The sequence below is a fragment of the Anolis sagrei genome, chromosome 4 (assembly GCF_037176765.1).
Source record: "Anolis sagrei isolate rAnoSag1 chromosome 4, rAnoSag1.mat, whole genome shotgun sequence".
In the NCBI taxonomy this organism is placed as follows: Eukaryota; Metazoa; Chordata; class Lepidosauria; order Squamata; family Dactyloidae; genus Anolis; species Anolis sagrei.
In genome coordinates this window covers 248,869,284-248,882,153 of record NC_090024.1, presented here as the reverse complement: position 1 = coordinate 248,882,153, position 12,870 = coordinate 248,869,284, and the positions used below count along the sequence as shown (strand labels likewise).

The following is a 12,870-nucleotide window of genomic DNA, read 5'->3' as shown; positions in this document are numbered from 1 at the left end:
GTCCCGTTCGGGACACTCACTTCCGGTCGGTTTTCCGCGTTTCCTTAAGGAAACGCGGGGCAGAAGAGTTCCTGCTTCGCCATTGGCGGAGCCGCCCGCCCGCTTGCCGCCGGAGCTCCCGATTGGTGGGCTCTCCTTCGGAGGGCGGGGCTTATAAAGAGAGAGAGAGAGAGCCCGCCTGTGCCTGCCACGCGCATGCGCAGGGAGAGAATCCGCAAGGGCAGTCCGAGGGGTGGCGGTGGCTCTCCTTCTCTCCTTCCTCCTCGGAGGGGCCTCGCCGGGTAATTAGGGCGCGTGCTAATTGGCCTCCCAAGGGGTCTCCGGTGGGGCAGGAAAGGGGGGAGGAGGGGCTTCCTGGGGAAATCTCAGAAGGAAGGAAGGAAGGGAGGGAGGGGGCCAGGCAGGCCAGCAGGCCGCGCTCCCCACATGCCCAGAGGCACGCTTGTTTCCCCAAAAGGCACCGGGGGGCGGAATGGGCTGCTAATGGAAGGAAGGAAGGAAGGCGCTTTGAGTCTCCTCTGAAGAGAAGAAAGGGTGTGTGTGTGTGTGTGTGTAAATATAATAATAACTAGCCGCCCCCTGCCATGCGTTGCTGTGGCCCAGTCTGGTGATCTGGAAAATAAAGTAATGAGAAAGTGTTGGTTTCTAATCTATGTCATGTCTTTCTGCTTGAGGGTAAACAGTATTTCTTGCTGTTTCTTTGTCACTGTTGATGTGGAGAGTGTCTGGTTTGCCCACCCTGGAACAAGCAACACATCATAGTCCTTCTTTAAGGGTCCCTTTCAAATCTAGGATACTATATCTCTCTCTGTGTGTGAATCCTAGAATCCAAGAGTGGGAAGAGACCTCCTGGGCCCTCATCCAGTCCAGCCCCATTCTGCCAAGAAGCAGGAATATTGCATTCAAATCACCCCTGACAGATGGCCACCCAGCCTCTGCTTCAAAACCTCAATAGAAGGAGCCTCCACCACACTCCCTCCGGGGCAGAGAGTTCCACTGCTGAACGGCTCTCACAGTCAGGAAGTTCTTCCTCATGTTCAGATGGAATCTCCTCTCTTGGAGTTTGAAGCCATTGTTCCATTGCGTCCTAGTCTCCAGGGAAGCAGAAAACAAGCTTGCTCCCTCCTCCTCCTCCCTGTGGCTTCCTCTCACATATTTATACATGGCCCTGATCATATCTCCTCTCAGCCTTCTCTTCTTCAAGCTAAACATGCCCAGTTCCCTAAGCCGCTCCTCATAGGGCTTGTTCTCCAGACCTTTTATCATTTTAGTCGCCCTCTTCCTCTGGACACATTCCAGCTTAGAGTCAATATCTCCCTTCAATTGTGGTGCCCAGAACTGGACACAATATTCCAGAATCATATCTATCTATCTATATCGATGCCTGGGTGGCTCTTTGTCGGGAGGACTTTAATTACGTTTCCTTGCCCTGATGAAGGGAGTTGGATTGGATGGCCTTAAGTGTTTTCTGTTGGTCACGGGGGTCCTGGAACATGGCCATACAACCCTTAAATTAGGTTCTTGTAGGTTTTTTCAGGCTATAGGGCCTTGTTCTAGAGGCATTTCTCCTGATGTTTCACCTGCATTTCGTCAGGAGAAATGCCTCTAGAACATGGCCCTATAGCCCGAAAAAACCTACAAGAACCTAGTGATTCCAGCCATGAAAGCTTTCGACAATACATTTAACAACCCTTAAATTATTTGCCCCTATTCTGTCGTTTGTGGGATTCAGAATGCTCATTGATTGTATGTGAACTGTGAATCCCAGTGCCTACAACTTCCAAATGTCGAGGTCTATTTCCCCCAAACGCCATCTGTGCACATATTTGGGTGTGGTCCAGAACCATCATTGTTTGAGTCAACAGTGCTCTCTGGATGTGGGTGAACTATAATTCCCAAACTCAAGGTCAATGCCCACCAAACCTTTCCAGTTTTTTCTGTTGGTCATGGGAGTTCTGTGTGCTAAGTTTGGCCCAATTCCATCATTGGTGGAGTTCAGAGTGCTCTTTGATTGTAGGGGAACTATAAATCCCAGCAACTACAACTCCCAAATGACAAAATCATAATTTTTTGAGTGTTGGTCACTCCTTGTGTTGTGAGACGTTTTGTTGCCAAATTTGGTGTGATTTCATTCATTGGTTCTTTTGTTTTTAAGGAACTCATTATGCACTGAGCATGCATATATATATATATTACGCATGTGGCTGTGAGTCCTCAGAGGTTGTGAGGTCTGTTGGGAACGTAGGAGATGGGGTTATTATTATTATCTATCTGTGGAATCATGTCCCAGGTGGGTGGGAGGGAGGGAGAAAGAAAGAAAGAAAGAACTCTTGCCTGATCCAGGCAAGTGTGGACATTGCAAATGTCGATTAGCATTGAATGGCTTTGCAACTTCAAAGCCTGGCTGCTTCCTACTTGGTTGGGGCGGGGGGGGGGGGGAATCATTTGTTGGGAAGTGATTAGCAGGTCCTGATAAAGAAGCCCCCAGTACAGTAGACAAGTTCTTCTCCTCCATGGCTCCAAATGGTCAAGGCGTCATCTACGTATCTGAACCATGTGATGGGCTTTTTGTTGCTGTTTCTAGAGCTTGTTCTTCAAAGTGTTCCGTGTAGAAATTTGCTCTGACCAGGCTGAGAGGGCTCCCCATGGCTAATCCATCTTTCTGTTCATAGAATTCATGATCCCACTGAAAGTAGCTAGTGGTGAGGTAACAGAGCTGTGAAGTCTTCTGGGAAATTCTGTTGGGTGACTGCGATGTGTCCTCGTTCCCCAGGGCCGGGATCCGCCATGGAGCTGGGCTCCTGCTTCAAGAACTACACGGACTTCTCTGAGCACTTTGCCGCCTACAAGAAGGAGAGCCGGCTCCAGTTTGGCCTCAAGAGCTGCGTCTCCGTCCGCTTCCACAACCGACAGAACGGGACCCACATTCGGGAGGATATCACGTAAGAAGGGGGCGAGTGGGCAAGGGGCTCACGGGAGACAGTCACGCCCATGCCCTCCAAGCGCAGCCTCAACTTTGACCCTCCTCCAGGTGTTTTGGACTTCAACTCCCACAATTCCTAACAGCCTACCGGCTGTTAGGAATTGTGGGAGTTGAAGTCCAAAACACCTGGAGGAGGGTCAAAGTTGGCCCCTGCCTGCTGTAGGTGCAGCCAAATTAAATGCAGTTTGGCACCCTTTTAACTGCCGTGGCTCAATGCTGTACGATCAGAGAAATTATCATGGTGTGCCTTCCCAGAATAAGGAAATTCCCAGCAATATGTCCCTAAATGCACTTTATTAGTGATCTAGGATTGTTTACATGCCCCATCCCTCTCCGAAAAATTTGTATCCCACCTGGTCATGCTCAGCATTATTTTAAAATTTTTAATTATTACATTTAGCCAGCCATAGGTTTTTAAATGTTGTCGTGTTATTGTTAATGTTTACTGCTTATTTTTATGAGTTATGTATTGATTTGTATTACTGTTATTGTTTTTACTGATGTATTGTGGGCTCGGCCTCATTTAACTCGCACCGAGTCCCTTGGGGAGATGGTAGCGGGGTATAAATAAAGATTTTTAAATATTATTATTATTATTATTATTATTTATATCTTGCTTTTTCTCTTCATTCGGGGACTCAAAGTGTCTTACTCTAAAAGCAATTCAATACAACATAAAATATACAAAGATTAAATCAGAATTAAACATCATCAGTATTAAATATTAGGGATAATAGATCCTGACCTGGTAGGATCACTGCCCATTGTGAACTGTTAGGATCACAACTTAATCAGTGTAGCAAAGGTTATTTAGTAATGAAGGATTGCTAGGTGTGTAGATATTTCATTTCTGTCTGATGCTTTGCGCCGACAGCGATGCAAGCAGACTTTTTAAAAAGATCACAGGTTTTGTTTACTGATAACTTCATGGACTTCAAGATACAGGCACATTTCTTGTGAAGGGTTAGAAACTTCCATAATGTTTCAGAGAGTTTGTATCTTGACTTTATCATCTTGAACAGTTTCTTCATAAACTATGTTGCTATGTACAGCTCTCTTTAGTAAGAGTTTACTTTCAAATAAAACACAAGATTTAATAGTGTCTAACTTGTATTGTCGAAGGCGTTCATGGCCGGAATCACTTGGTTGTTTTTTTGGGGCTATATGGTGTTGGGAATCAAGAGTTGTGAGGCTCAAAAATGACCCTCTCTGGGGGTGATTCCACCAAAGTATAGCAGAGTGCAGGATGCACAGTTCAGAAGCAGCAGAAGCTTACATGTAGTGAGCAAGGATTGGCTTCCATTCAACAAGATGGAACAGGATTGCAGATCCACAACTCATAGGATCAAAAACAATATGTTTATTAAAGATAAAAAAATCCATTCTAGATAGGAAAGGTTCTTGGAGCTCACTAGCTTCACTGAGCTATCTTTTAAGGAAAAGGAAAAATAATAAAAGTAACTATATCTACTGCATCTTTATAATAATAATAACAACACTTGTACCCCGCTACCATCTCCCCAAGGGACTCGGTGCGGCTTATATGAGGCCAAGCCCAAATACAACAATACAAGCAATTAAAATAAAACATGGACAATACAATAATGCAACATTAACAATAAGACCACATGATTAAAAACTATGGGAAGGCCAAATGTAAAATTAAAATTGAAAATAATGCTGGAACATGGGTGAAAAAGTGACACATCTTTGCCTGGACAATGGCAAGGATGCTTCCTCACTCTAGAGAAGACAAAGGGAGAAGGGGCCAGAAAATGGAGACAGGCCACATGGCTTTTGCCAGGGCAATAAAAACACCTTTAAAAGAGGAAGTTACGTTTCCCTATAGGATTACATTCCTAGGTATTCAAAGGGGGAGGAGATAGTGCCATGCAAAGATCAGTAAGACAATCCCCCCTTTTAACCCCTTCTTAAACAACCTAGCTACAGGAAATTGGGGAGGAATCCCTCAGTCTTATCTAGGCTAGCTACTCATTGAGAGCTGGAGACTTGTGCAGTCAGGGATGAAGCCCAACATGTGGCCATATTCTAGAGGCATTCTCTCCTGACGTTTCGTCTGCATCTGTGGCAAGCAAGCACCCTCAGAGATTGTGAGACCTCACTACCCCTCCCTTACAGCTCCTCCTCTTCTCTGATCCCCAGGTTCATGCGGGTGAAGTTTGGCTGCATTCAGTCGCGAGAGCAGGCCAAGAAGAAGAGGAAGAAGAAACAACAACAACAGCAGCAAGAGGAGGAGGAGGAGCCCCAGTTGTGCCCGGCCTACTTGGTCCTGCAATACAGCGAGGAGCTGGACCGACTAGTGATCACGGAGCTGAACTCCAACCACATCCATGCGGAGCCCAAGGCCCCTTCGTTCAGCTCTGACCGTTCCCCTTTGGCCAGGCTGGCTGCCAGAATGGCCGCCTCCAGAGCCTACGGCGCCCCTCCGGCCAAGCTGCGCAAAGAGGAGCCTGCAGAAGTGAAGGTGAAGGTCGAAGCCGACAGCGACGTGAGCGAGAACACGAGAACCGATGCCGAGAAGTGCCCGCCTGCTTCCCTTTCTCCTTCTGAGGAGCCAGGGGCCCCTCAGGCGGGCGAATACGGTGGCAGCAGCGCCAGCAGCTCCCCCCTGGTGCACATCGATGAGGTGATGCGGGTCTTCCAGCGCACGGACGCGGGCTCTTTGGCCTCGTTCCGCCTGGGCAGCAGCAAGGAGCTGGAGCGCCTGAGCTTCCAGACGGGCAAGATGAAGGGCCTGTTCCTGCGTTTCCCCGAGAGCCTGCTGCTGCACCGGGTGGTGGGCTGCGGGGGCCACACGCTGTACGCCTTCCTGGTGGAGAGCAAGGACCGGGTGGGGAAGCTGGTGCACTTGGCCATCCTGAGGGACGACACGCCCGAGAACGTGCGCGAGATGCTCTCCGTCTTCAAGAAGTTCAACGCGGAGGGGGAGGGGGAGGCGGAGGGGGGCCGGAGGAGGGTCAAGGCGGTGCTGGTGGACGTGGCCTTCCTCCACCGGGAGGCCCTGCGGGAGCTCTTCCCCTCGGCGCAGGTGCTGCTCTCCGTCTACCACGCGGTGCGGCTCCTGGAGCGCAAGCTGAAGAAGTCCCGCGCCTCGCTGACCTTCAAGAGCGCCCTGCGTGCGGCCCTGCGCGAGGCCGTCTTCTCCCCGTCCGAGGCCAGCCTGGCGGCCCTCTCGCGCGTGGTCAAGGGCCTGGTGGACCCCGGCCTCTTTGAGCACCTCCAGGCCCACTGGTTCTCCTGCGAGATGCTGTGGTACTTCCACGCCAAGAAGGGCCTGCACGCCTGCAGCACCTACATCGACAGCCTGGAGCTGACCACCCAGAAGCTGGCCAGCCTCTTCGGCCCCCAGCTCTCCCTGCAGGACGGCCTCCTCCGCCTCGTGGAGTCCGCCAACGACTTCAACACCAAAGGCCTGGAGAACCACCTCAACCAGCCCTCCTCCAACGGGGAGAAGGCGGGCGCTGGGCGGCGCAGCATCCTCATGGAGGAGCTCAAGAGCCAGCCCCGGCCCCCCCTGCCGCGCAAGCCTCGGCCGCCAAAGCACCCCCCACCCGCGGCCGGACAGGAGCCGCCCAAGCAGAGCGCCCGGCACAGCCCGGCCAAGCCGGTGGCCACCATGCTGGCCGCCCTGAAGGAAACCTGCACGGAGCTGGCCTACCAGCTGTGCCTGAACGAGTGGGACGTGGTGCAGAAGTCCACCCAGCTGGTGACGGCTTCCTCCAGGAGGAAGGCCGCGGTCCAGCTGCTGGAGGACACCCACCAGGTCGGCGGGGGCGGCCGGAACTGCAACTGTTACTTCTCTTGCCGCTACCAGCTGCCCTGCCGGCACGTCTTGGCGGTGCTGCTGGCGAACCAGCAGGTGGTGGACGAGGGCATGGTGGCCAAGCGCTGGCAGAGGAAGTACCAGCACCTGCCCGCCCTGCGCCAGAACCACCTGGAGTGGCCCCAAGGTGGCTTGCCGGTGGCCACGCCAGTACCCAAGGAGCGTCAGGACATGATCCAGTCCCTCAGCACGGAGCTGGGCAACCTGCTCCTGCAGAGCGAGGAGGGCCAGGAGCTGGAGGAGCGCAGCGCCACCCTCCGCATGATCGTCAGCATCTGGACTAAGCGCTCCGAGCTGCGGGAAGAGGAGGCCGCGGCCGCGAAGCCCCTCCACATCCGCAACGTGGGGGACCTCCCCTTCCTCTGGGTCAAGAAGGAAGAGCTGGAGGGAGCCCAAATCTCCTCGGTCGCTCACGGGGCCGCTCTGGACACCAGCCAGACTCCGGTGGCTTGAAACACGCCCCTTTGGCCAGTCGGTCAGTCCAGCGTCTGGTCGGAGGGGCTGGTCCTGGCTTGGGCCATTCTCCAAGCCCGTTGCGGCCCTTCCTGGACCAGGGAGCTCAGGGTTGCTCTTCCACACCTCAGCCATGAAAGGGCCTCCCCTTCCCCGTTGGCGTTGACCCCCAAACTCTAGCCCCCAGGTGTTCAGACTTCAACTCCCAGAAGTCTTGGCTGCTTTGACCTATTATCAGGGATTCTGGGAGCTGTAGTTCAAAACATCGGGAGGAAACCGCTCTAGGGAGATGTGCAGGGGGACGAAGGGCAGCGGGGTTCCTCTGCTCAGGACGCAGGTGAGGCCAGCCTTGCTTGAGTGCCATTGAGAGACCCCCTCCTGTATCCCGAAGGCAGGCCAGAGTGGAGCGAGGGCCTTGAGGGGGGCCAGCATCCGGCTGCAGGCTTGACAATCAGGGAAGCCGCTTCATACCAAGGGGTGTCGTATCCTCTGTGTTTTTTGTCCTCTGCACAACTTGCTTTGTTGGTTTTTGTTGCCAGATATTCTTGATTCAGGTGTATTATTCTGCATTCTCCACAACATTGTTATTTTAGCTTAGGTCAGGTTAAGGAAACCCACCGGGATTGTTGATATTCTCTTGCGTTGTGTGGGAAGGTCCGCTGCACCCTGTGTCTGTGTTTCAGCCCCGAAGCCCCTGAGGTGGAGGCCAGGTGTTTGTGGGGGTGTCTGAGGGGAGGCGGGGCCCCCTTGGTGCTCTCCCCAAAGCCTCTGCCAGAGGGGCAGGTTTTGCTGCTATGTTCTCAAGACCAAATTAGTTGTTGAAAATGCAGATCTCACTCTTTGAGTTAAAAAAGTTTTTTTATTGGTATTATTATTATTATTAACTCTGCGGCTTTGCTGCTGAAGCCGTTTTTTAGTTCTGTTCATTTCCCGCGCCATCTTGGCAAAGGAATGGTTGTGGATTCGTTATGAATAAATTATGCCGTGTTAATTTAAAAGGGCGCTCCCCCCCCCCTTTAAGAAGGGAACCAGTTCAGGGGGCTGCGGAAAAGGTCACCGGGGTGCAGTTTTGACCCCCAAACCCCTTGCGGAGCTGAGCTGGACTCCAAACGAGGCCGGAGTGGCGCCTGGTTCCAATAAACCCCTTGAATTCTGAGTTAATGTGGCTGCTGTGGTTTTTCATGACTGTGGAGTGAACTTCAACTTCTGGCCAGCCTGTAAATGAGTGAACTCTGAGACACCTTCATTGTGATGGGTTTATTTTGCAGAAGGCGCAAGGCAGCTTCTCTCTAGGAGGTCAAAGAAAGAACTAAGAACTGGAAAAGAAGCGGGGATGGGGGGGGGGGGGAACCAAACTTTCCACAGCCTGGGTTGTTGTAGGTTTTTCGGGCAGTCTGGCTATGTCCTAGAAGCATTCTCTCCTGACATTTCGCCTGCATCCATGGCAGGCGTCCTCAGAGGTTGTGAGGTCTTTCAGTTACAATCAGAAGGTCATTAAGCAAATGAGACCTCACAACCTGTGAAGATGCCTGCCACAGATGCAGGCCAAACATCAGGAGAGAGAAAATGGGAGAAAGAGGAAGGGAAAGAAAAGGGGGGGGGGGGGGAGAGGAAGAGAAGGAAGGAAGGGGAGAAAGAAAGGAGAGAAAGAGGGAGGGAAGGTTGGCCACAGCAAGGCATGGGTGGGTACAGCTAGTGTGTGCGTGTGTGTGTGTGTGTGTGTATATATGTGTGTGTGTGTGTATATATATGTGTGTGTGTGTGTATATATATGTATGTATATGTGTGTGTGTATATATATATATATATATAAATGTAATGTTCGTTTGTGGGATTAACTGAACTCAAAAACCACTGGATGAATTGACACCAAATTTGGACACAAGGCACTTAACAACCCAAAGTATGTCCTTTACTAAAAAATTGATTTTGTCATTTGGGAGTTGTAGTTGCTGGGATGTATAGTTTGCCTACAATCAAAGAACATTCTGAGCTCCACCAGTAATGGAATTGAACCAAAATTGGCGCACAGTTCTCCCATGACCAAGAGAAAATACAGGAAGGGTTTGGTGGGCAGTGTCCTTTGGTTTTGGAGTTGTAGTTCACCTACATCCAGAGATCACTGTGGACGCAAACAAAGATGGATCAGGACCAAACTCTACACGAATATTCAATACGCCCAAATATGAACACAGATGGAGTTTGGGGAAAATAGACCTTGACATTTGGGAGTTGTAGTCATTGGGATTCACAGTTCACCTACAATCAAAGAGCATTCTGAACCCCACAAACGACAGAATCGGGGCAAACTCCCCACACAGAACCCCCTTGACCAACAGAAAATACTTAAGGCCATCCAGTCCAACTCCCTTCACCAGGACAAGAAAACAACCAAATCCCTCCTGACAAAGAGCAACCAAGCCATAGATAGATATGATCCACACACAGAGAGATACAGTATCCTAGATTTGAAAGGGTCCCCTAAAGAATGACAAGGATATGTTGCATGTTCCAGGGTGGGCAAACCAGACACTCTCCACATCAACAGTGACAAAGAAACAGCAAGAAATACTGTTGACCCACAAGCAGAAAGACATGACATAGATTAGAAACCAACACTTTCTCATTACTTTATTTCCCAGATCAACGGACTGGACCACAGCAACGCGTGGCAGGGGACAGCTAGTATGTGTGTGTATAAATATTTAAATGTCATGTTTGTTTGTGGGATTAACAACTCAGAAACCACTGGACGAATTGACATGAAATTTTGACACAATACACCTACCAGGCTAACGAGTGTTCATCACCCCTAAAAACAGGAAAAAACCCCAGCAGAACCCCAAAAATACACCATATATATATATATATATACATACACATACACTTATATACATATGCACATGCACACATACATACACGCATGTATATCTATATGTGTGTGTGTATATATATCCCCAAGCATACACAGATATACACACACGTTCATCTACGTACATATACATATACACCTGTACACACAAATATACACATATACACACAAATATGCATATAGACAAGCACACACATATACTCAATATACATATACACATGTAAACACACAAATATATACACGTCTACTTACTTACTTAGGCGATCCCTCGTTGGACGAGTAAGATGGTCTTCCATTATGGATTTCCTTGTGGGTCCGTATGTAGCTGTGGAGCCCTCTTCTTGCTCTGCATCTTCTCCTGCAGTGAGGAGGGCATTGGTTTCCAGGTGGAAGGCGGTCCCGATCAGGGTTAGCTTGATGCGCCTTCCTCTTGGCATGCTTCTCTCTTACGCCCTCAATTCGTGCCTCTTCAAATTCTGTAGCACTGCTGGTCACAGCTGTCCTCCAGCTGGAGCGCTCAAGGGCCAGGGCTTCCCAGTTCTCAGTGTCTATGCCAGAGTTTTTAAGGTTGGCTTTGAGCCCATCTTTAACTCTCTTTTCCTGTCCACCAACGTTCCGTTTTCCGTTCTTAAGTTCGGAGTAGAGCAACTGCTTTGGGAGACGGTGGTCAGGCATCCGGACAACGTGGCCGGCCCAGCGGAGTTGATGTTGGAGGACCATCGCTTCAATGCTGGTGGTCTTTGCTTCTTCCAGCACACTGACGTTTGTCCGCTTGTTTTCCCAGGAGATTTGCAGGATTTTCCGGAGGCAGCGCTGATGGAATCGTTCCAGGAGTTGCGTGTGACGTCTGTAGACAGTCCACGTCTCACAGGCATATAGCAGGGTTGGGAGGACAATAGCTTTATAAACAAGCACCTTGGTCTCCCTACGGATGTCCTGGTCCTCAAACACTCTCTGCTTCATTCTGGAAAATGCTGCACTTGCAGAGCTCAGGCGGTGTTGTATTTCGGCGTCGATGTTGACTTTGGTGGAGAGGTGGCTGCCAAGGTGGCGGAAATGGTCCACATTTTCTAATGTGACACCATTAAGCTGTATTACTGGCATTGGAGAGGGATTGGGTGGTGACTGCTGGAACAGCACCTTGGTTTTCTCAATGTTCAATGACAGGCCGAGCTTCTCGTCTGCTTCCGCGAAGGTGTTGAGAGTGGCTTGTAGATCTTCTTCTGAATGCGCACAGATGACGTTGTCGTCAGCATACTGGAGTTCTATAACAGATGTTGTTGTAACGTTGGTTTTGGCTTTCAGTCTGCTGAGGTTAAATAGCTTGCCATCTGTCCGATAGATGATTTCCACTCTGGTGGGAAGCTTCCCATCAACAAGGTGAAGTCTCATAGCGATGAAGATGGAGAATAGAGTTGGGGCAATAACACATCCCTGTTTGACACCGGATTCCACCTTAAATGGGTCACTTTGGGAGCAACTGCTGTCCAAGACTGTTGTCATCGTGGAGGAGCCGCAGGATGTTCACAAATTTGTTTGGGCACCCGATTTTGTGGAGGATGGTCCAGAGAGCGCTGCGATTCACTGTGTCGAATGCCTTTGCAAGGTCGATGAATGCCATGCACAGAGGTTGGTTTTGTTCCCTGCCTTTTTCTTGGAGCTGTCGTGCAGTGAAGATCATGTCCACGGTTCCTCTGGAGGGGCGGAAGCCGTTCTGGGATTCTGGGAGGGGGGTCTTCTGAGAGGGGCAGAAGGCGGTTTGCAAGGATTCTTGCGAGGATTTTCCCAGCGGAGGTTAGAAGGGAACACACAAATATATACACGTCTACACACATACACACACATATACATGAAAACCACACATATACATGGCTCAGAAATTCCAACTGGTTCAACGGGCGGCAGCCAGGCTGTTAACTGGGGCTCCTTACAGAGAGAGGTCATCCCTCCTGTTTAAGGAGCTCCATTGGCTGCCGTTTACCTACTGAGCCCAATTCAAGGTGCAGGTGCTCACCTACAAAGCCCTAAACGGTTTGGGACCTGCCTACCTGCGTGACCGCATCTCCGTATATGAACCCACACGCTCCCTCCGTTCATTTGGAGAGGCCCTGCTTGCGATCCCACCTGCGTCGCAGGCTCGTTTGGTGGGGACGAGGGACAGGGCCTTCTCTGTGGTGGCCCCCCAACTTTGGAACACCCTCCCCAAAGACATTAGACTAGCACCCACGTTGGCAGGCTTCAGGAAGAACTTGAAGACCTGGCTATTCCGATGTGCCTTTCCTGAATAGGATAACCTCCAGCACTCTGTCCCAGAAGCACCTTATCAGAGCTTAAGACTCTCTGCACATTGCACTTGCCCAGAATCCCAACACACCACCTGCCACACCCAGCACTTTTTGAACCTGTACCCTTCATTGGCCCGGCCCTGGTTTTATTGCGTAATAGTGTCATGTTTTGTTGTTGTTATTGCTTATATTTTTAATTTGCTTTGCATTGTATTGTTATTGTTGTTGTTTGAGGCCTTGGCCTTGTAAGCCGCATCAAGTCCTTCGGGAGATGCTAGCGGGGTACTAATAATAATAATAATAATAATAATAATAATACACAAATGTATACACACACAAAACACATATGCACAGACTGGGCAACAGCAATGCGTGGCAGGGGACGGCTAGTCCGTAATATAATTGTGTGTGTCCATAGCATGTAACACATGTA

At 50.2% G+C, this 12,870-nt stretch overlaps 1 protein-coding gene across 1 annotated transcript; it reads left to right on the top strand.

Annotated features, from left to right (window-relative positions):
- The first annotated feature begins 220 nt into the window (after positions 1-220).
- ZSWIM3 (zinc finger SWIM-type containing 3) lies at positions 221-8,436 on the top strand. Its single transcript, XM_060771798.2, has 3 exons — positions 221-281; positions 2,774-2,942; positions 5,147-8,436. Exons 2-3 carry the CDS (start codon positions 2,788-2,790, stop codon positions 7,278-7,280), a joined length of 2,289 nt encoding a protein of 762 aa, XP_060627781.2. The 5' UTR covers positions 221-281; positions 2,774-2,787; the 3' UTR covers positions 7,281-8,436.
- Positions 8,437-12,870: the final 4,434 nt, after the last annotated feature.

Excerpts from the sequence above, each read along its gene's own strand:
- ZSWIM3 (XM_060771798.2), top strand. The coding sequence starts at position 2,788 with ATGGAGCTGGGCTCCTGCTTCAAGAACTACACGGACTTCTCTGAGCAC. Across the intron at positions 2,943-5,146 it reads CACATTCGGGAGGATATCAC|GTTCATGCGGGTGAAGTTTG; the intron begins GTAAGAAGGGGG and ends TCTGATCCCCAG.